This window comes from Anas platyrhynchos, chromosome 2, assembly GCF_047663525.1.
Source record: "Anas platyrhynchos isolate ZD024472 breed Pekin duck chromosome 2, IASCAAS_PekinDuck_T2T, whole genome shotgun sequence".
NCBI classification, from domain to species: Eukaryota; Metazoa; Chordata; class Aves; order Anseriformes; family Anatidae; genus Anas; species Anas platyrhynchos.
The window spans coordinates 128,231,050-128,253,287 of record NC_092588.1 but is presented as its reverse complement, the minus strand read 5'-3'; the positions used below and the strand labels follow the sequence as shown (position 1 = coordinate 128,253,287).

Genomic DNA, 22,238 nt, shown 5'->3' with positions numbered 1-22,238 from the left:
AAGAAAACAAAAGGGACACCAATACAAAAAAAATGGCAAATACAACAGAAGTGCCATGAGCTCTCATCATACATTCTCATTATGCATCTACATTCTAATACACAAAGACGATTCCTCCAATTGATGCCCTCAGAAATATGTACATCCTAAAACTTCTGCAGAGCACTACCCACCACAGGAAGATATGCATGCAGAAGATAACATTTAATCATGATTTTTTTATATATCAAAATATCAGTATGCTTAATGGCATTATTCAAAAAAGCTGAAGTACCAAATATGGGATAAGCACTCTAAATGACTTAACAAAACTTAATTAAACTAGATAGCAGGGTGCGTATTCAGGGCTGGATGAATGCATAATTAACAAAGAAAGTTCTCTAACTCTAATAGATAGAACAGTGACCTTTTGTCCTACACCCTAGCTTTGCAATTTAGCATATGGCTACAGAGATTCAAATCTCATTTGGTATTTTAATAGGATTTCTTAAAACTCGTACAACTCAGTACACTGCAGTAAGTACAACAGATACTGGCCCAATTCTTATATACTTTAGACACGTGGTGTATAGTCTTGAATGTCTCTCTCAGAAATCCACAAAAGGATGCAGCGATGAGAAAGGTTCCATTCAGGCTGACTGCAAATAAAGGTTCCTATAACCTCACACTTCTTAAAGGGCCATTAGCAGCATGACTCCCAAAGAAAACTGAAATCTAAATTTACTTTACCACATCGAAAGCAACTATGAAAAGCAAAGAAAGTCCTAATATTACTCAAATATGACTATGCAGCTGGTACTACCTTAGTAGAATCACAGAATTTCTAGGTTGGAAGAGACCTCAAGATCATCGAGTCCAACCTCTAATAGAAAGTAAGGTGAAACTAGCTGGGGTATTAAAAAAATAAGAAGTCATACCCCCATACGTAGAACTTCTTTCCAAATAAGCTGTATTTATAAAAAATATATATATATATTAAAAAAACTAACAAATTGAATGAAGCTTTGTCTAGTCCTACTGAAGCTAGCTGTAGGGTGAGTATTTATCACTCTTGACAGAAAGAGCACACTAATCTCATGAAGATGCCATAACACTGGCATTTAAGTAGCAGCTCCCCAAAACCCTTTAAAAGAAGCAGAAATGTCCCCTGCTGGGAGCACACCCTTCCAAACCAAACTGTCAAAGTTGCAGCTACTGCATTTCAAGCAACTCTGGTCAACTGCCTAGGGCTGAAGAGATAGTATCGGCCTTAATCCTGTGGGATGCACATACACGTGCACACTGTGTGAGCGCACAGGCACACGTAGACAAAGACTCTTTGTTCCAAATGAATAATGCTTCCACCTCATCAGCTGGACATGCACTGGTTTACCATCCCTACAAGATGCCATATGTTCACCCCACCATCACAGCTCCCTCTCTTGCGTGTCTTAACTCTTACAAAGAAAGACTTCTGCAGCGTATTTGTAAGGTCATACCCATGCTAATGCAGCACTACAGAAGATACAGTCGTGTTCTTCCATGGACTGGAATTGCTTCAGCAAAATAAATATCAAATGCAGTAAAGGGCTGTCTGCAAGTCAAAACTGTGCACCAGAAAGCCTCATTAGTTACAAGCCAGGTGAATATTCACAACCTTGATTCAGGCAACGCAGATAACAACACTATCAATGACACCTGGCTTTTTTTGGACTAAGCTTTGTTCATTCCCCCTCCCCCCCAAAAAAAAAAAATACAGACACCTACTAAAACAAGTACTTAAACTTGCTTTCTTATATACCTCTGCTTTTCCTCTGTTTGGCTTCTGCTTTCTAATTAACGTAGCATTTTGATAGCTCCTGTTGCACACCTATAGCTGATACAACTGAGCCCAGACTGACTATGTCACCATCCATGCAGGACTTTGTGTATATCCATAAGATTCACTGCCTAGAAATTACGTACAGTTTACAGACTAGACAGACAGTCTTAAAAAAAACAGTTTAAGAGAAGAAATATCCCACTGTAATTTAGTATGCAAGTAGTTATGCACCTGATAGTCCACTACTTACGAATTAGCTAGATTATTTTGCAAGCAAGTCAAGCAGGAGCGTAGCAAGGTTTTCATGTACCAGCCACAGCAGCAATGAGTTACTACAACAGCATACGTAACTACTATGCTTTTTTTTTAAAACTATACTTTAAAGTAGCTTCAGTGGGTTTCTTGTTCATTTAGACCAGTAGACAAGCTTTCAGAGCTTTGCTTCTAACCCACCTTTAAGCAAAACCCTCAGCCCTGATACAGCTTTCACTGAATATTTGCTAAGGAAAGTACAGCTGTGCTCATTTTGCATTTAAACTGGTGTGGTCAATTTTTGTCTGCAACTGCCACTGACAGATACCTAAGTGCTTCTTCTTTCATGCAAAAACAGCTCCAGATGTCCAGCGGACAGATGCTCCTTTTCTTCTCGCCTTCCCCTTTGCCACCAAGCAGCAGACACTTTTGTGTCTTTCAGAACAGACAGACAAAATGGCTGGAAAGGCTGGGCTCGGGAAACACCTACTTGTCCATCTACAGCTTTGGCAGAAGACTACTCATATGGCACAGCTGTAGCATCCAAAAGGCCTGTACCACTGCCGATTGCCTCTGTGAGTGCTTTCAAATTGAAGGCTTGCAACAGAATAGACTGAACTTTGAAAGAACATGGTCATTTAAAAACAAAAACACTTCCTTGCCATTCTTTTACTGTGCATATCTGATTATATCTGTGTATATCCGATTAGTGTTTTTTAAATGGCAGTAGGTGACAAGTACCTAGCTAGATAAGCAAACTAGTCTTTGCTATTTTAGTACTTTTTCAATATGATGATTTGCCAAATGTATTCAACGCCACCTGTGGGCTCACATTAAAAAAATGTCAAAGACTGCATATACAGTAGATGTCAAGTTTAATTTTCTGTTAATTCTCCACATCTGCGTTTTCACTCAACTTCCATTTTAAGTGTAAATGGAATGTGTTCATGTATAAACCTTTCTATAATTAAGGCAAGTGTCATTTTTGTCAAGTGATTAAAAACATTATTTTAGGATTCAAATTACTGTGTCTTCACAAGCATGACAAGTAGAATTGGAAAGCAGTACCAACTGGAGTACCAATTTCATCTGCAGTGAAATTGTTATGTTACACTACCAGGAGAAACATTTAACAAGTGCAAAATAAACCATTAATAACTTTGTAGTTACATTCCTAATACATGCCAAATCTACAGCAATCAAAGTGAAAGACACGTTAAGTGGGGTTTTGAAAAGAGGTCTGTGTATCCCTATTTCCTAACATCACTAAAGGTCTCTTCTTTTAACCTCTTCTGTGTCATCCTTTTGCCCTTTCCTGCCTTAAGCCAAAAGGCTTTCTCAGACTACGTAAAAATTACAGTGAAATCTATACAACACTTTACTGCTGCAGTACTCAGAAGAAAACTCTTGGGAAAATTTTGAAGGGAAGGATTTTCATATACTCTTCTCCTCTTGTTGATCCAGGTTTATTTTTTTTCCCCTCCCCCCCCCCAAGTAAGCCTAAAATATTAGAGGATGTAAACATAAACAAATCATCTTTTAAATAAAGAACATTACACGATGTTAAGTTTTGGAAAGTTAGGCCCATAAAAATGTCTTCTGGGTAAGTGCAGTACTCCTGATCCCTCCTGGTTACACAGGCTGGAAACTCCCTTCTTCTGTACTAAGCAGGAATCCATCTGTCCCTGCTCCACCTCAGCTCATCCTGTTCTGCTTACGGCATGCTTTTTATGTCAAATGGTTTAATTGGTTAACAGTTGGATTAATCCAAGAGCAGCCATGCCTAGCTCTGCTTAGCTCAGATTTTCCTGCTGCTTCTCATACTGCCTGAGCCAGGAAAGCTTTGGGGATCATGTTCCCCTACCTATCCCCCCCCAGCTACACCAGTTGGTCTAGCAAAGCACTCCAGGACAGGTAATAACTTCTGCTGCATCCTAAAACCACAATCACTGCGCTCATTCTGTGATTTGTGACATTCATTTTCAAAAGTGCAAACCTTTAAATGAAAATATATGCTAACATCACCTTAAAGTACACAACAATACAACAGAAACACAGTATGTAATAAAAAGTTTAAAAGCTGTCATGTATGTTATTGCAATTCATTTTTATCAGAAAAAAATAATAAAATAAAAACTGCCTTCTTGCTGGTTAAAATAGCAAAATAATGTTGTATGTTTTGATTAAATTTGTGCATGTAAGACGATGAAGAAAAAGAACAGTCTTCTGATTAACACTGCTTCTACAAGAAAGAATAAATATTTATCCCAAAACTTTCTTTTCAAGTGAAAAATCAAAGTGAAACAGCCTGGATTAATGAGTCAAGGGGCTTTATTGCTTTTTGTTTGTTTGTTTTCTCACACCTGCTCTACCAGCATTTCTGATGACAACATGAAATTAGGAAGTGGATTTTTTTAATTATTTTAAATGAACCAACCTTCATTTCTCTAACATTTATTCTCTGGGCTAACAGCTACTTTATCTAAGCAGAAGTAACTACAAAGGACAGAAAGCCTTGTTTCACATAATCAAATTTTGAAAGTAGAATAAATATTTATCATGTAACTAGGAAAACCAAGAGGCCACCTTCACACACACAGACACACACTTTCTGATCACAGGCTTGCAGTAAAAACCTAATTCTAAACCACATTCTAATCCAAAAGGACACGGAGTAACAGGTTTAAAAGAAGCAATTCAGCATTTTGGATAATGATGAGAAATAGGAGATGCAAGCCCACTTTCAGACAGTTTCTTAAATCTAAGAAGAAACGACATACACAAAGTCATTTTTAGCTTAATTTCCAAAAAGTGATCCTTAGTGACTTGTATCTAGCTTAGTTTGGCCAGAAGGAAAACAGACAGGAAGGATCCAACAGGACCAGACAAACAGGACCAGGCTTATCACTTGACACGATCACCTTAGGTGATCCAACGTGAGAACAAAGTAATCCCTCTAACCCAAGCTTGAATTCAAACCAGTGAGATAATCTACACTGTTTTACGTTCAGCCTCTGGATAAACAGATTACATCTATTTCAGGTCTTGCTAGTGCAAAACTCTGGAGAAGAAAAATAGGGAGAACTGGAATCTCTTATCAAGTAACATTTAATATTTTTTTTAAATACAAAAATGACACAGGATGTGGCTTTCTGTTCAAAGGCCATTCTTGTCTGAGATCTTTAGAAATGGAGAAGAAAGTGGAAAGAAACGGATTATAAGAGATCAAATGAACACTAATTATTTTTCTCAAAATAAATCCAGTATTTCTTCCCTGGAATTATCACAGTTTCACAACAGTGCCTACATGAAAATATTTTGCATAATCTTAGGCAAAATTGGCTTCAAAAAGTTTATATGCAATTGATACTTCAGGAAACCTCAAAAACTTTATAAACAATAGCCCATAAAAATGGGAAGCGAAACAAAGTGAAAGTGTTTTTTTTTTTCCCCACAAATGCAGAATTTGTCAACAACATGGAAGGATAAAATAAGCTCAATTCCATAAGATGACAAACATTTTGGAACTATACACCTCAGCATCGACTGTGCTTTTTCTGTTTTGCTCTTTCCTAAATAACTCCTGAAAAATGTCCTAGAAACATCAAGTGTGAAACACAGCATGGACAATACCTTCAATTTTACAGAAGCATCTTTAAGCAATATAATTATTGTCCAGTAAACCCCATACAACAAGTAGATCACTAATAAACCATGTTTTAATGACCTATCTTTAGGTATGTATGATTTTAACCAATAAATTGTATATATAACATATATATAAACATATATTTATATATACACACACACAATCCAGAATGGTTTAGTTATTAGGACTCTGACTATAAAATTAGTCATCCAAGTTTTTTGTTTGTTTCTTTAACCTACTGGTAATATATTAAATCTGTTATTTGATACTTGGAGCACAATTATCAAGAGTCCCCTGAACTACGCTCATTTACAACTCTTACTGTAAGACGAAGCTGCTCTGGATGCACTGTAGTATTTCACTGTCCAGTTGTGTTTTTTCTTAACTTTAAAGTTACATAACACAATCTAATGGTTCCCAAATAATCAACACTCCTTATCTAGATAAAAAGTTACTTTAAAATATTAAATTAGCAGTGTAACTTCACAGTATTTTACCTGAGACTGGGCTAAATATAATAAGATACTCTAATTGCCTTAGTGGGTCAGGCTATAGATGTGAAGGAATATAAGCAAAAAAAAAAGCTAATTCACATTAGCTACCATAATTGCCAGAAGGGTTCCTCTAGAAATAGACACCTCAATGAGACCAAATATTAATTTCCACATTGTCCCTAGTGGTCAAGTCTGTCATCTCTAACTATTGCCATTCACGTCACATCTTTGTGGACTTATTTTGTGGTTAAAAGACACCCCACCACCATTACAAAAAAAGTCATTTTTCCTTTATTAAAAAGGAGGAAAACTATAAACAATAATGTAAGGCTCAGAAAAGAAACCTTTGAGTTTCTGAGCTGTGATGTCAAACTGCACCTTAACTACAGGCAGTACTGGATCAGGAAAGTCAGAGCTCAGCTGAAGGCCAACACAGACACTCTCTCAAATCATACTGGCAGCAAAAGGGCATCTTCAAGAAGGTCCGTCCAGGCCAAGAGAGAAGATATAAGCCCATCAGCCTCATCACGGTCCCCGGGAAGGCTGCAAGCAACCAACATGGATTTAGCAAGGGCAGATCATGCCTGACAACCCCATTCCTTTTTATGATGCCGGGAACAAGAAAAGGGCCTCAAATGTTGCGCATCTACCCTTTAGCATGGCATAATACCTCAGTCTCCTTATCACCTAACTGGTGAGCTATGGGTTGATAAGTGGATGATAATCAAAGAAAAAAAAAAAAAAAAGACTGGATGATGGGATGCAAAAACTTCATCAGTGGTGCCAAGTTCAGTAGGCAGCCAGTAACTATGCAGGGACCTTCAGGGACCAATATAGGAACCACCACTGTTTAATATCCTCATTAACTACCTGGATGATGGGACAGGGTACTCTCTCAGTAAGTCTGCATACAACACCAGATGAGGGCACAGCTGCCATTCAGAGAGATGTTGACAGGCTAGAGAAATGGGTTGACAAAGCCTGATAACATTCAACAAAAACAACTGTAGGCTTGCCAGGATGAAATAACCCCATGCCATAACACAGGCCAGGGGCCAGCACTCTGGGAAGGAGCTCTACAGAAAGGGATATAGGGGTCCTTGCGGACAGTAACGCAAGTTGGCAGACAGCCCTTATGGAAAAAAAAAGCCAACTTCTGCCCTTTATCAGCAGAAGTGTTGCCAGCAGGTCCAGGGAAGAGATCCTCTATCTGGACATGAGATCACATCTGGAGTACTCTGTACTATTTTGGCCTCTCCATTACAATACAAATTAACCTGGAAACCAACACACAATATTTAATTCAACCATAAGGGATTTTCTGCCAAAACAAAGTACATCCATGTACTGAAGCCACATACTCGCTCTACCAGCCATTGTGGGATTGGTAGATTTAAAAGTTTATTGGTGATCCTAATTAATATTCTGACCCCTATTTGTATGACTGGGAAGTAATACAACCTTTGAAAGTACTGAATCTAGTTCCAGTTTAGACTTCTGCTTGCGATGATCTCCCCTTCACTATGTCTAATTGCTGTTCCCAAAAAATTACTAACAGTCCCCCAACATTTGAGTGCCATCACATGGCACATAAAGGGCAACCAGGTGATCAGGCCCAGTCAGCATGGGTTTATCAAAGGCAGGCCCTGCTTGATGAACCTGATCTCCTTCTACGACAAGGTGACGCACTCAGTGGACAAGGGAAGGGCTGCGGATGTGGTCTCCCTAGACTTCAATAGGGCTTTTGACCCAGTAAGGCTTCCCACAGCATTCTCCTGAAGAAGCTGGCTGCTCAAGGCCTGTACGGGCATACGCTTCACTGGTAAAAATCTGTCTGCGTGGTCTGGGCCAAAAAGTTGTGGTGACTGGAGTTAAACCCAGACGGAGGCCGGTCAGTAGTGGTATCCCCCAGGGCTCAGTATCGGGGCCAGTCCTCTTCAAACAGTGATCTGGACAAAGGGATCAAGTGCACCCTCAGTAAGTTTGCAGACAACACCAAGTTGGGCACAAGTATTGACCTGGTCAAGTGTAGAAGGGCTTTGCAGAGGGATCTGGATAGGCTGGACCGATGGGCTGAGGCCAACTGTATGACGCTCAACAAGGCTGAATGCTGGGTCCTGCACCTGGGGCACAACAACGCCATGCAATGCTACAGGCTGGGGAAAGAGTGGCTGGAAAGCTGTCTGGCACAAAGGAACCTGGGGGTGTTCATGGATAGCCGGCTAAATATAAGCCAGCAGTGTGCTCAGGTGGCCATGAAGGCCAACAGCACCCTGGCTTGTATCAGGAATAGCGTAGCCAGCAGGACCAGGGACGTGATTGTCCCTCTGTAGTCGGCTCCAGTGAGGCCAAACCTCAAATACTGTGTTCAGCTTTGGACACCTCACTACAAGAAGGACACTGAGGTGCTGGGATGTGCCCAAGGAAAGGCAATGAAGTTTGTGAAGGGTCTAGAAAACAACTCACGAGAAGCAGCTGAGGGAACTGGAGTTGTTTAGCCTAGAGAAAAGGCAGCTCAGGAGAGACCTCTCTACAACTACCCCAAAGGAGGTTTATAGTGGGGGTCACTCTCTTCTCCCAACCAAGAAGTGATAGGACAAGAAGTTCTCAAGTGATAGGACAAGAGGTCTCAAGTCGCATCAGGGGAGGTTTAGGTTGGATATTAGGAAAGTTTTCTTCACTGAAAGGGTTGTGAGCCATTGGAAAATGCTGCCCAGGGAAGCAGTTGAGTCACCATCCTTGGAGTTATTCAAAAGACATGTACATGTGGTGCTTAGGGACATGGTTTGGTGGTAGACTTGGTAGTGCTAGGTTAACGGTTGGACTCGATGATCTTAGAGGTCTTTTCCAACCTAAATTATTTTTTCTTTTTTAATATGTAGTGCTTTTTAACCACGATGATAATTAGCTTCTACTACAAAACTAAATGGATGTGAAAAGAGGAACCTCAAAGAAGCAGTTTCCAGTAGCCAATTAACAGATCCAGGCTGCAAATGTAGTGCATTGTAAGCAGCAGCTCAAATCCACTAAAGGAATACTAGAACCTTTCTCTGACTATTATGCTGCTACTCCACTATTCCCTTCTTATGTTTAAACTTACTTTAGTTCTTTAAATGCACTGTTTTCTTGCCAAGATACCAAAAATAAACTGATACAAACACTTTCACTACAAGTTCTCACTAGTCATTACATCTGAGCTCTCATAAAGCCAAATTTTATACAAAGGATGCTTCTAGATGAAGACAAACATGAAAAATGATGTTATACAAAATGACAAAAACCTTTACAAAGCTACAGCAATCCTCTAAACTTCCAGTTCATTGCAACTATTTTTCTGGACAGAATACCATCCAGCTGCATTAAGAAAATAAAATAAAAAATGAGATCAGCATGTCCAAATTATCCAGTAGTCCAACATCAAAAGATTCCAATTTCTTTAAGCAGCAGCTGATGTCTAATTCTTTGCAGAATGGACAGTGCCTGACCAAAAAAAAAAGTCCCTATTTAACAGTGGGAAAAGAATTGATGAATCCTATGGCCTTTTCAGTGGGATAAATGTAAGGGGAATATCGATTACAAATATTCCTAATCTTTCCCCCTCCTGCGTTTAAAATTCCCTTTCCCAATCCCTCCTTCAATCCTTATGGCTTGCCTGCTTTACCCACTGACTTCTAAGTCCCATTTGATTCACCATTTCTTTTGGTAAATGTGGTTACTTTCAGCATTTCTTCCCTGGTCTTCTGTGCACTTTTCACTTTTTCCTGAGTGCTGACTGTTATCAACAGACCCATTTTGCCCACTGCATCTGAAGTGCTTAAACTTCACAGGGTTCAGCTTACTGATTTGCTACTTAACACTGCTCGTGGGCTGCTGTGCATAGCTCAGAAACCAAGGTACGTGTAAGCAGGGAGAAACCTCCTGTAATTTCTTCTCAGTCTCTGCCTCTGTCCACTTGGCCTCTATGTACGCACAGAGCCTGTTGAGTATTCTGATAAATATTTCAGCCTCAGCAGCCTCCTCTCCTTTCTCAGGCACAATCTGGGCCCAGAGTTACTGTGCCAGCTACATCCTGGACAGCTCCATGGTGCACACACTGCCCACTGTGGCACTGAAGGGGACAGCAAGCACGAATATCTGTAAATAAAATTTACAGATGAATAGTTTTATGAACTCCCTGGAACACTTCATTCTCAAACAAGCATTTCCAGCACCTGAGCATGGAATATTTCCAACGGATGAAATCGAGTAATTTGAGTATCCAGCTCTTGGTGCAAGCTTACAGAAGAGATCTAAAAACCTCAGCCATTATCAACATCAAGAACACCAGAAAAAATAATAATAAAAATCCTTGCTAAAGTGGATGTTACCTCACTCGTAATTATGTTAGAGGCACAGATGTTTTCAGAAGTCACAGAAGGAACAAGGATGATCCCCATTTTCAAAAAGACAGGAATTATTTTGGGTATTAGTTGTATTTTAGATCTACAGAGAAGTAAATGCAGGAAGGCACTTGCACTGGATCACACAGCTATTGATTGGGGAGCCAATTTCTGTGTTCCCATTGACTCCTCATTCGGCTGATGAAAAATTCCTCACGTGGTTCCTGCACAGCTGCTAGACCTGACACGAGAAGCAGCATCACACCAGCTGGACCAGGTGGGACTGGGAAAACCCCCTTTAGCGGCAGCCCAGACTAGATCCACTCAACTCTAACATGAAACGGCACTCAGTACCTTAAATTCCTTTATGCATGCAATACATTTAGAGAAAAATGTATGCCCTGCCCCGTGACATCAGCAGGAAAACAGATAAACATTTAAGGAAGAAGAATAAAGAGGAAGGAAACACATGAGAGTGATAAGTAATAAATAAAGAGCCACACAGATAGCAAAGTGGCAGCACTCACAGACCAACTCATACTACTCCACATGACAGCAGCATGGTTACTTTGATCCTTGGAAATCAGAAAAATACCTTGCATAATGCATCAAAAAATGGAGAACAAGAAAAAACACAGTTACGGCTTAATCTCTAGAATTCAAGAGAAAAATTAAGAAGAGCACAAGCAAAACATATTGAGATTATTACAGGAAAACAATTTCAAATAGAAAACAAGAGAAAAAGGTATCAGTAAACTAAAGCAAAAATAAAAGAAAGTGATAGGCAAGAGAAGACCATCAATAATTGTTTGTTTGTTTTTTTTTTCCTTTACTATATTCTCAAATAAAGTAGGGAAGAGCTTTGGAGCATTTATATAAACAAAGTTTGCCTTTGGTCTCTATTTCTAACTCATCATCTTCTCAAGAATTCTTTAAAAAGCTGTAGTAGGGCAACTGCCAACTGAAAGACAAAACCAATACTATCCAAAGTCCAGATAGTGTAAATACATAAAACTTATTTCATCATTAACACAAGAAAGTCAAATTAACACAAGCATGAGGTAGAAGAGAGATAACGTCATGCCATAAAAAAGGCACTAGTTATACAAGCACTCAGTGCTAGTACACAAACAGTGCAAGTAAATTATGTCTAGCACAACTACTGAGTACTCAATTTAGAAAAAAAGGAATTAAAATTTAAAATAAAGACTTACTCTCCCTGCAGCCTAGCATTATAAAGACACATCTTTGTATCAAAACAATGACAGTTACATTCACACAAAACAATCTCTCCCCAATAATCTTAAAATTATATATAAGCAACAGATGAACCATAATAGGTAAGTAAGCCCCCTTTTAGTTGTTCTGCAGTGTACCCTAAGATGTAATCTGTAAATGAGATGTTAAATCCCAAGCTTTAAGATCACCATATTAAAAGATTTTTCTTTACATAAGTGAATAAAATTCCAATTTGTTAGCACTGTGATCAGAAATGCTTGTTTGAATACACAGAATAAAGAACATATTTCTTCAAATTATGTTAAAAGAAGTTAGCTACCTCAAACAGGTAGGGATATTAAAAAAATAAAGTAAAAATTTTTAACAAATATGCCAACATATGCTAGAAAAAATGCTCAGCATAGCATTTGAGGAAAAAATTGCACACAAAAATACAGGTGCAATTTCAAGCACATCCACTTTCCTCATCTACCAAACGAACTAGCAGTATTACCAATCACATTATTTTCAAGACATCACAAGAATCATTAGATATGCTTCAGAAAAGATGCTATATGATGCCATAATACAACACTCAGGAAAACTCTGAAAATAAACAAAGTCTGGACTTGTTATAATGAAATACAGAGGTGTAAGTGAAGAGGTGTCAGCCTCACAAAGAAGAAAGGACCCAAGGCGACTCAGGTATCTCTGGTCAGCCTGCAGCAGCTGTTCCTTGAACAGCAATGAGCAAGGCTTCACTGTGCCCTTAAGTCAAACAGTCCCAAGATCATTTTTATGATCAGCAATACTTTAAAACAAACATTCTTTCTACAGTTACACAGGCTGGATACTTCTTTCCTCAAGCACCAGATTTTCAGCTCATCCCTGTGGTCTGGGGTGCCAGATTCTGACCATAGGATGACCAGGAACATCAGGCACGTTCCTCCCATGCCTTCAGTGCTGATTAAGAGCTATGACAGAAGCTATGCCAAGTCTGAGGCACTGTTTCATAACCAGTTGGTTAGCTGTAACAAGAATCTCACGATGAACTTCAAGAGTATTTTCGGCTTGGCCCTAGCCTGACAGCATCAGCAGGAAGAGTGGAAGCGCGGAGCATCCCACAGGATGTGTAGCAATGCAAACTTCCTGCCCGAGCCTAACCTAGAGTGCCTTATATGGCACCAGCAGAAGTGCGGAGCAGAGCTAGCCCTCAGGGTTGCAAACATATATGGATGGACAGAAATACATGATCCTAAAATAGCAATATTTATGAAATAATAACATTTTGACACCAACAGATTTGGATAAAATGGAACTCAGACCACACCGTTCCTCCCAGAAACAGAGAACTGAGGCAAGAAAGGCTGAGGAAGGGCCACGATAAATATGAATCACATGGTAATAAAAGCAGCTAATTCTCTACAAATCCAGACCCCAAATTCATGAATATTCTTGGAAAGAAAACATTTGTAGCTCATCTTCTGACCCAAAACTTAGACTGAAATACTTAACTGAATGCTCTAGACACCAGCGTTATCAACAGGTACCGGTGAACCTTTAGCTAGGCCATATCACCCTTCTCTTGAAAAAAAAAATAAAAATCATAGCACTACTCCCACCCATGAAACAAAGATCAATTCTTGATAGCTAATAGTTCGAAATACCAAGAGTTCTTCTAGCCAAGCCAAGCTGCAGTATGTTTGCCATTATGTTTGCCATCTGATGCAAGAAGGGCCTTCAATGGAAAGTGAACAAGCAGAAATGGGTTCCTCTTCTTCTGCTGGCACCTGGCAGACTGACTCCTACTGAGGTTCAAACAGGTCTTAAATCTCATGCTCACTGTCTGAGGAACTATGCAAACCTGCAAGAGTCTAGAAGTTTCAGGGCCACTGATGAAATGACCTCAGACTAAAATACTACTGAAGTAACCACCGCAGTCAAACTCGTATTCTGTTTTATGAAGCACTTTTAGAAAATCCTCCTTGAACAAACCCCGTTGAAAATTTGTGGAGCTTTTAAAATGCCAATTGATTCAATTCACAAGTAAAATTGTCTTATAGAGCTTTCACTGAGATCACATTCCCTGCAATATCTAAAACACCAAGCAACGCTAAGTCCTCCAGAAATCTACTTCCCTTCTCTAAAGATTTCAGAGCTATTTCTGCTTCTCAGCAAGAGTAAAATGCTTGACAGATACTACTGAACTCTAGCAGGATAGAAATTGATTTATTTCCAAAATAAATAACAGTTATAAAAGAAGTCAACTAGCTGAACATACCCACCAACCATGCTTACTCATGTTATAAGCCAATGTCTATTTCTTCTCATACCCATAATCAAAATTACACAGTTAAAGTATAATACAATAGAAATCATGTAAACAAGGTTAGTGATCTTGTCAAAATATTCCAATATGGCTACATCATGAAATAATGCCCCATTTTTTCAGTTCAGAAATGAAAGATTACTGATTACTTATGGAATAATAATTAAAAAAAAAGAGAACAAGCAATTAAGCCCAAGATCATGATGTCCTGCGCTTCTTGAAGTTTCTCCCTCATGTAACTGAAAGTGCCAATTACAATTGATTTTTCTATTATTCCAGCCTTAGTGCTTTCAGCCAAGTGACAGTGAAAGGTGTTAATGGGACTTGAAAATATTAGTTCTTAAAAGTGTTGCCAATAGCCTGCACACAACTCCAGTGGCTTCTCATTTCTAATAATAGCAATGCTCCTCATGTTAGTTCAGATGAAAACCTGCTTTGTCATCTCCGTAAGGGTGGGGATAAAGGGACAAACATATTTAAACCAGAGATAATTCGCTAGAGCACTACCAAACAGAGGAAATCAACTTTTAAGCTCCTTAAGCTATCTAACCAGGCAAGCCATTACAATTTTTACTGAATTAAGGAGCTTCACACTTTTCCTCTTCCACACTGTTTTGGGGAATTGCACAGAATGACATTTTAGAACTGATGCAAAACTCCATTAAACCTAATCACTTTACGACCACCTATGTAAGAATAGCCATAGAATCACAGAATGGTTTGGGTTGGAAGCGGCCTTAAAGACCACCTAATTCCAACCCCCTGCCATGGGCAGGGACACCTCCACCAGACCAGGCTGCCCAAAGCCCCATCCAGCCTGGCCTTGAACACCTCCAGGGATGGGGCACCCACAGCTTCTCTGGGCAGCCTGTTCCAGTGCCTCACCACTCAGTAAAGAATTTCCTCCTTATATCTGATCTACATCTACCCTCTTTCAGTTTAAAGCCATTAGCCTTGTCCTATTCTTACACTCCCTGACCATGAGTCCCTTGCCAGCTTTCCTGTAGGCCCCCGTTAGGTACCAGAAGGCCACTATGAAGTCCAAAGGGTTTAGATGTTAACAGCCTTTAGCTGTTTAGCAGTTAACTGTGTCCTGCATCTTTCAGGGCTGGAGGAACATATACATTACAATGCGCTACTGTTTCAGTAAGGCTAATTCATTATTATTCTAAAGGAAGTTAAAACAAGCTGCTAAGTCAATCTTTATTCTTAAAGTCAGGCTAATTTCCTTGGTTTTCCCCAAAAACAGCTCTAAGTGGTTAGTACCCATCAAAATCCAACAACAATAAAAGTTTGTTATACATACTTTTTATTTATAAAGTAGTTTAACTATCGTTATCGTTTACCTGTAGTTAATGAATTATCTTGTCTGGTTGCAATAAAATGAGCTCTGATTTGTTAGTATTTACATTGCTTATTTTCAGTTGCAGACAAGAAAAAGTAACTTTTCCTACTTTGTCAAATTTCAGAAAGCTTCTCAACTGTCACTAGTTAGTGACTGCAAAGTCTCTCTGCTAAAATGAGAACTGAACTGTTGAAAATTTAGCTGCTGATAAATTCAGAAGGATGCCATCACTAAGAATCTCAAACCACTTTAATAAGAAAAACATCGGAGAAGAAGCTGTAGAAAAACTGAGGAGCATGCTTATGCTTCCAGAGAGGCAATACTGACTGCAAACTCAGTTGCAGGTTGTCAGTTTTAAATAAGCTCTGAAACTTCCCATAAATGAAATCCTATTTTGCCCCCATTTGAATTTAAGATAAAATTAAGCAGCATAAGCCACAGTTGTTAAACACCTGCCGCCTTGCTGTGCCAAGGGCTGTATAGTTGCCACTGCACAGAAGTCAAGAACAGTGAAGGCAGCCACCTGAAAACACAGGGATGGATAAGGGCAACTCATGTCCATCACGGCTTCATCAGAGGAGAAAACCAGTGCTGAGTGCTGAAGCAGTAAGTCGCGTGGGAACAGGCCACACTGAGTCTTGAACGGCAAAGGAGACATCTGATGAGCAAGAAAAAGGGAACAAGTGAAAAGACACAGAAAGGTCAACCAGAGAAACAGCTGTTGCAGCAGCACTCTGAACACCCACAGATAGAACGCATCAACACGACCACAGAAGTGAGTTCCAATGCCCAAAAAGACGACAAAAAGTTGGGGAACAGCCTTTGCTAGGTAGGTAAATAAGCATGTGTCTGGCATCCAACAATATGATCTGTGATGCAACTAAAATAAGACTGGCAGTAATGGAAAAAAAATCCAACCAACTACCCAGCATTTTTTTCCTGACAGGAAGCGCGATCTTCCCCTGAAATTACTGATTACAAGGCCCTAATTCTAACCGCATCAGAACTGGCCTGAATCTGCTGCAGTCTGCATATATGGATACAGTCAAAGGATGCAGGAAGCTGATTCTGAGAAACTAAGTTACATTTTAATCGTACGATAACAGCACATGCAGAACCAGATCCTGCCTCTTCTTCACACTTAGAAATGCAAACTTAAATATTTTGCTTAATTATATTGAATTTATAAAAGTAGCAGCTATAGCAGGATTTTTTTTCCAAGTTTTTAATGACCCAAAAATCGACGGTGATCTTGGCCATTTTAGGCAGTAGCAAACTACCCACGTCCACAAAAATCCACCAAATTGGCTTTTTTTTTTTTTTTTTTTTAAATCTTTTTCTCATCTCGCTTCACTGTATGCTTTTAAATAAACAGTTACTCTGTGACATAAAAAGAGACCTACTGGCTGTCTGGTATTCACCCACCCTAAAGTCAGTTAGTACAGCCTTCGTATTTTAGGAAATACCACATCCAGATATTAAGATAAATTTAGGCAGCCTAAAGATGCATGCAGTTCTCCCTATTGTCCTACTCTAATGCCAGTCCACCATATATTCCAATATTTAACTTTTCATTAATAAAGTGTTTTTGTTTTTTTTAAAAAGGATACTTAAGTGTTTATAGAAAACTGTATATGCATCAGTAGGCTTGAGGCAATCTGCATCTTCCTGCCAAGTGTGAAACAGCTCGCAGGCGTGCACACAGTTTTCACAAGGTGATTTAGTTACCAAGTCACTCAAGTCACCATCAGAGCAGCCAAAAAAAGCACACTGAGAAGGACTCCTTCCAGTTTGTATGTCAGAAGAGTTTTCTTGTTTGCTTCTAAATTGCAAACACTGCTGTTGCCATTCCAGAGCTGTCTGGTCATTTAAAGAACTCCTCCCCACGACTGCTGTTCAGGCAAGCAATCAAAGCCTGCCTACAACTTTGCTAGACGCCCCCAAAATTTTAAAAAATTGTTTTCTTGGAAGACACCAAGCCTGCAATGCTTCAAAACATCTTGTCTACAAAGATTTTGTAATGAGAACAAGAAGTAGAACACATCAGAACCCAGTCCTCCAGATACCAAGGCTAAGTATCCTAATCGGTCATAACAAACACAAGCTTCAGGTTTTACCTCCAAAAGCCAATGGAATAAGTGGCACTGGTATAGCAGCATGGGTGATACTAAACCAGATTTTTCAAACCTAAGACAATAAAGTGTCCTGAAATAGGCACACACAGCCATCACCAAACAGAACAAAAAGTCAGGTGTGAGGCACCAACCCAGAACATTCTATGACACCCTTAAAATAATCTAAATTACAAGTATTAATGCTTGTACACATCATCCCTACCAGCGCTATTTCATGCAGACCATTAACCCTGACTACCCACCACATACCCCGTGTGCAAAAATAGGTCGTGTATTTTTACATGTTTAAGTCACTTAGCAGATGTTACCCTCCTGGGGAGATTTGATAGCTCATCACTCCACAGAGCCACATTTCTAATGCCCTGAAACTCAGATGCACATTCAAAGCTTCAGTGTACTTCCTTAGCTATCGCTGAGGAAAGCAAAGCTAAATTTTCCAGGTGTCAGAAGGCAAGTCTTCATCCTGTAAGATGCTTAAGTTTTAAGACAATTTATTTTTGGACAAATAACCTTCACCGCAGGATCAAGCGATAAATTACAAAACACATAACACACGTAACGCAGTCATCACGTTTGGGAGGCGTCTGTGTGCCAGACACCTTGTTGACTGATTAAAAATAGAAAATCAATCCGTCTTTGGAGAGAAAACCAAGTACAGAGGTGAGTCTCACTTAATGAGACTGACATGAAACGCCAGCCTCCCCTTTGGGCAGCACATTTGGCACGGGAGCCCCTCCTGACCCACGCAGACCCTCAGATACAGACTTGTCTCACATCTGTCTGTCTGATCTGGGGCTGAGACCCCCAAGCAGGGAGAGGCAGCCAGGAACTCCAGCCAGGGCAGCACTGCTCGGCTTCAGCCTTGGGAAGGGGAAAGCAAACGCGGAGCCTTGACTAAGCAAAGCCACCGCAGCGGGGCGGGTCGCGGGGGCTTCGGCGGGGGCCGGGCGGCGCATCCCCCGGCGCGGCCTAGGCAGGCCTCCCGGCCAGGTGCGGCTATCCCTGCCCGAGCCGCCGCCCCGCGGCCTCTCGCCGGGCAGGGTGAAGGGGCCCGGGAGGGCCCTGCCGGCTCCCGGCGGAGCAGAGGGGCGGAGGCAGGGTGTGAAGAGGGGCCCGGCGCTGCCCGGTTCGAGCAGCAGAGGCCCCGGCCGCCAGCAGCCCCTCGCCCCCCGGGGGCCGCGGCGCGGTGCTGCCCGCCCGGCCGCGCCGAGAGCCGCTCCCTGCCCTCCCGTCCCCCCCGCGCCCCGGCGGGCCGGGGCAGGGCTCTTACCTCTGCTAACATTATTACCCCGCTGCGGCGTCCCCGCGGCTCTAGCCCCGCAGCATGGTGAAGGCCGGCGGCCGCGCGGAAAGCTCCCCCCACCCTGCGGCCAGGCGAGCCCCCGGCCGCCTCCCTCAGCGGCCGCCCGCCGCCCCCAGCCCCGCAGCCGCCCCGGTAGCTCGGCCCCGAGCGGCCGCCATCTTGAGAGGGCTCCGTGCGCCGCCGCCGCCCGCCCATGGGGGCCGCCCCCGGCCGGGCCCGGTCCCTCCTCCCTCCCCTCCTTTCCTCCGTCTTCGGCCCGCTGCTGTCCCTACCTGGGCCGGGGGGGCCATGGGCAGCCCGGCTCCGCCGCCAGGGACCGGGGCAAGCCGGTGAATGCGGGGCAGGGCAGCGCCTCCGCGGCGGTGGGAGCCCGGCCTCGGCTGCTCCGGCCTCAAGTAGTCAGCAGCCCAAGGGAGAAGTTGAGGGCAGCAGAACTTGAGGTGTTGTTTCCAAAAGCGCTTTGCAGTTTTTGTGCCCCGTCCCCGACGAGATGCGGTTCTACTTTTCCTCTGAGCTCTCCGGTGCCAAGCAGCAGTCACCAATTAAAACGCTTTTTCACGTTTCTGACCAAGCAGCACTCCAGTAGGGCATGCGGCATTGCATGTCCTTTCCCTGCACTAGATGTTACAAAATAAACCTCTATATGTTTGCTACCGATGTTATCGTTAAGTAGAGACAAAAATTGTGGAACTGAAACACAGCAGAACCTGCGCCTCACGTACTGCTGGCATAGTTCCTTCTGCTCCTGTGAGAGCATACTCTCGCAGCTCGGTATTCAAATACATGTGAAGGAAGGTTCCTGTGTGAAATCTGTAGCTTTTCCATTAAACACTTTTCTGATGGTCTTTCTGGTTTTGTTTAACTAGGTTTCAGAGCTGCTAAGCTAATCTCAGGTGCGCTAGCTTGATAGGAATACAAATGAGATACGTGTTTGATTTCTTCTGTACTGCCAGTAAGAGAAAATGCATACAAAACAAATAGTAATGAATTACCAGAAAGGATGAAAGAAAAGCAACAACACTGCTCTAATGTGGGAAAGAAGAAGGAAAAAAAAAAAAACAAAAAAAAACTTTCAATTACAGTTGCTTTTCTCACCAAGTAAAAGCAAAGGCCCTGCGTTGTTTATTGCAGAGGTGGAAAGGGGGACAGGGTGCCCTTATGGCTGCTGGGCTTTGTAAAAGTTTTCACAGGGATTTTTAAATACTTAGCAGCTCAAGGTTGCCCACTTCTTGCTTTTATTCATGAGTATTACCAAGTTTCAGTTTTACTCATACAAGTGTTTTTCCCCTGCAGAGACCCAGCTGTTAGTCATGTGAATTGAACTTTAAAAAAAAAAAAAAAGTCTCCTGATATTTATTGTGGTTTATTTGCCTTTTCTAAATAATCCGAAATATTAACCATTTAAAGTATTTTTAAGCTATGTACTTCTGAAATTCTTCTGCATGTTTGAATGTTTGGTGTTAGCATTAGTCTTCTTCAAGTGTATTCCTTAGAGAAAATCCAAATCTCACAGCACACAGAAATCTCTTTTCAAGAATATGTTTAACAATAACAGAACCATGCAGTGGCCTTGCATATGGTATTTCACCATCTTGATAAATTAAAAATTGTTCAAAACCATTGAGCAACGAGAGTTATGAAATATCTACTTTATTGCTTTAGACCCATAGCACTTATTTACATGCAGAAATAAAGCATGCTGTAGATGTTTATTTGGAAGACACTTACGTATATAACTATGGTTCTCTATTCACAGCTTTCATCACACTCCAGTTCAGCCAAATAATGCCCTGTGCTCTGGTCTGTGGTAGAGGAAACCCCAAAGGGACTCATAATATAGCAGAGTGCTCAGTAAATCATCAGTTGTGTAATCATGCAAAACCACGTTTAGGTACAAATAGAATTAAAATACTTAAAACACTGTTTGCTATGTCACTTAGTCATAACTGCATTCTCTGGGCAAGGAACAGTGATAAGATAAATTACCTAGCTTATAAAATGTAAGGGGTAAACAGGATGTGAAAGTCTCATGACTTAACATGAATATAAATAAAAGATAGCTTTTCTGTAGTTGAACCAAGATGATGGTCTAGCAAAACGAAGTGTCTCTTACCTTGTATGTTTAAGCACATAAGGTGAGTTATTCAGAAGGAACTTAACCCCCTTTTACAACTTACTGCAAAACTGTATGTATCCCAAGTGTGGTAGATGCTGGAAGAGGACGGTCTTATGCAAACCTTACAAAAATGTTACTGTTTGTTCTTCTAAAGGTTACAAGCTAAGAACAAATAAAAGGAATTATATTGTTGCATGTAGCATGTACTTTGTTAATCTGTAAAATTCTGATGCTGTTATTTCAAACAGTTTTGGGGGAAGGGACTAAGAAAATCCTTATATCTCAAAGGTCTTTCTACTCCCTTACAAACATACTTTTAAAAAGGCCTATCAGTTTATAGGAAGAGACCTATTTCAGCCTAACCATGCTGTTAAGTTCTGGTATAACGTCATTCACAATTTCTGTGAGGTCCTTCAACACATTTCCTTTCCTCATAGAGGCATCAGCATCCCTTCAACATCAGTTTCAAGCCTGGGTCACATCCCATCCCTTCCCTTTAGCAGCACCCTTTACCCCTACACCCCCCAAAAAATAGAATTCCAGATTACAGTTTTACATCCACCACTATCTTTTGTTCAAAAAAAAAATCTTTTTTTTTTTTTTTTTTTTTCTGACCAAGATGCAGTCATAATTAATACTTTGTACTTGAATCTGAATTCACAGCTACTTCTGCTTGCTATTTAGCAGCCCAAAAGCATACTAGTCAGGGAAGCACCTTCCATTCATGTGTTACTGGAAAAAAAATACCTATAGTGGTACTGAAAACTGTTTCCTGTTTTTACACATGTTGGCGTAGCCTTAATATTGTTGCAAAATAGTTATTAGTGGTATAGTCTATTGTTTTCACTTTAGGTTAACACCAACTCAATTTCAAAAGGGAAGGGTAGCGTAACTGCAACAGCAGGAATGAGGCTGTGAAGAAGGACAGAACCACACAAAGGTAGACTTAAGGCAGAAGAGGAGAGCTGACAGCAGCAGCTTGGAAAGAGGATACGAGGCATTTCTTGAGAGAGTAGTCTGCTGGGAGTAGAAAAAAGGAGCAAGAGAAAAAGGAAGCTGCCCAACACTGAGGCATTAAACAGTTACATTGTCTACTTCCATTCTTGGAATAAACTGAAATAACATAGTTATGAATTATTTTCTTCTGGGGAGGAGAGTGTTTCTAAATTAGTATGAGAAGGTCTGAAAACAAGGCTTCAGTGATGATTTAAAGGATT

General features: G+C 40.9%; 1 protein-coding gene across 2 annotated transcripts in view; it reads right to left on the bottom strand.

Annotated features, from left to right (window-relative positions):
- Positions 1-19,587, bottom strand: part of SNX13 (sorting nexin 13) — a 67,874-nt gene extending 48,287 nt beyond the window's left edge. Inside the window, exon 1 of one of the 2 annotated variants that reach the window (XM_038174623.2) lies at positions 19,178-19,587. In XM_038174623.2, coding sequence (XP_038030551.1) covers positions 19,178-19,195 — 18 coding nt within the window. In that variant the 5' untranslated portion in view covers positions 19,196-19,587. Of the gene's footprint in view, positions 1-18,872; positions 18,907-19,177 lie in introns of those variants that run through there. The other variant, XM_038174621.2, reaches the window with a different exon arrangement.
- Between the last annotated feature and the right edge of the window lie 2,651 nt (positions 19,588-22,238).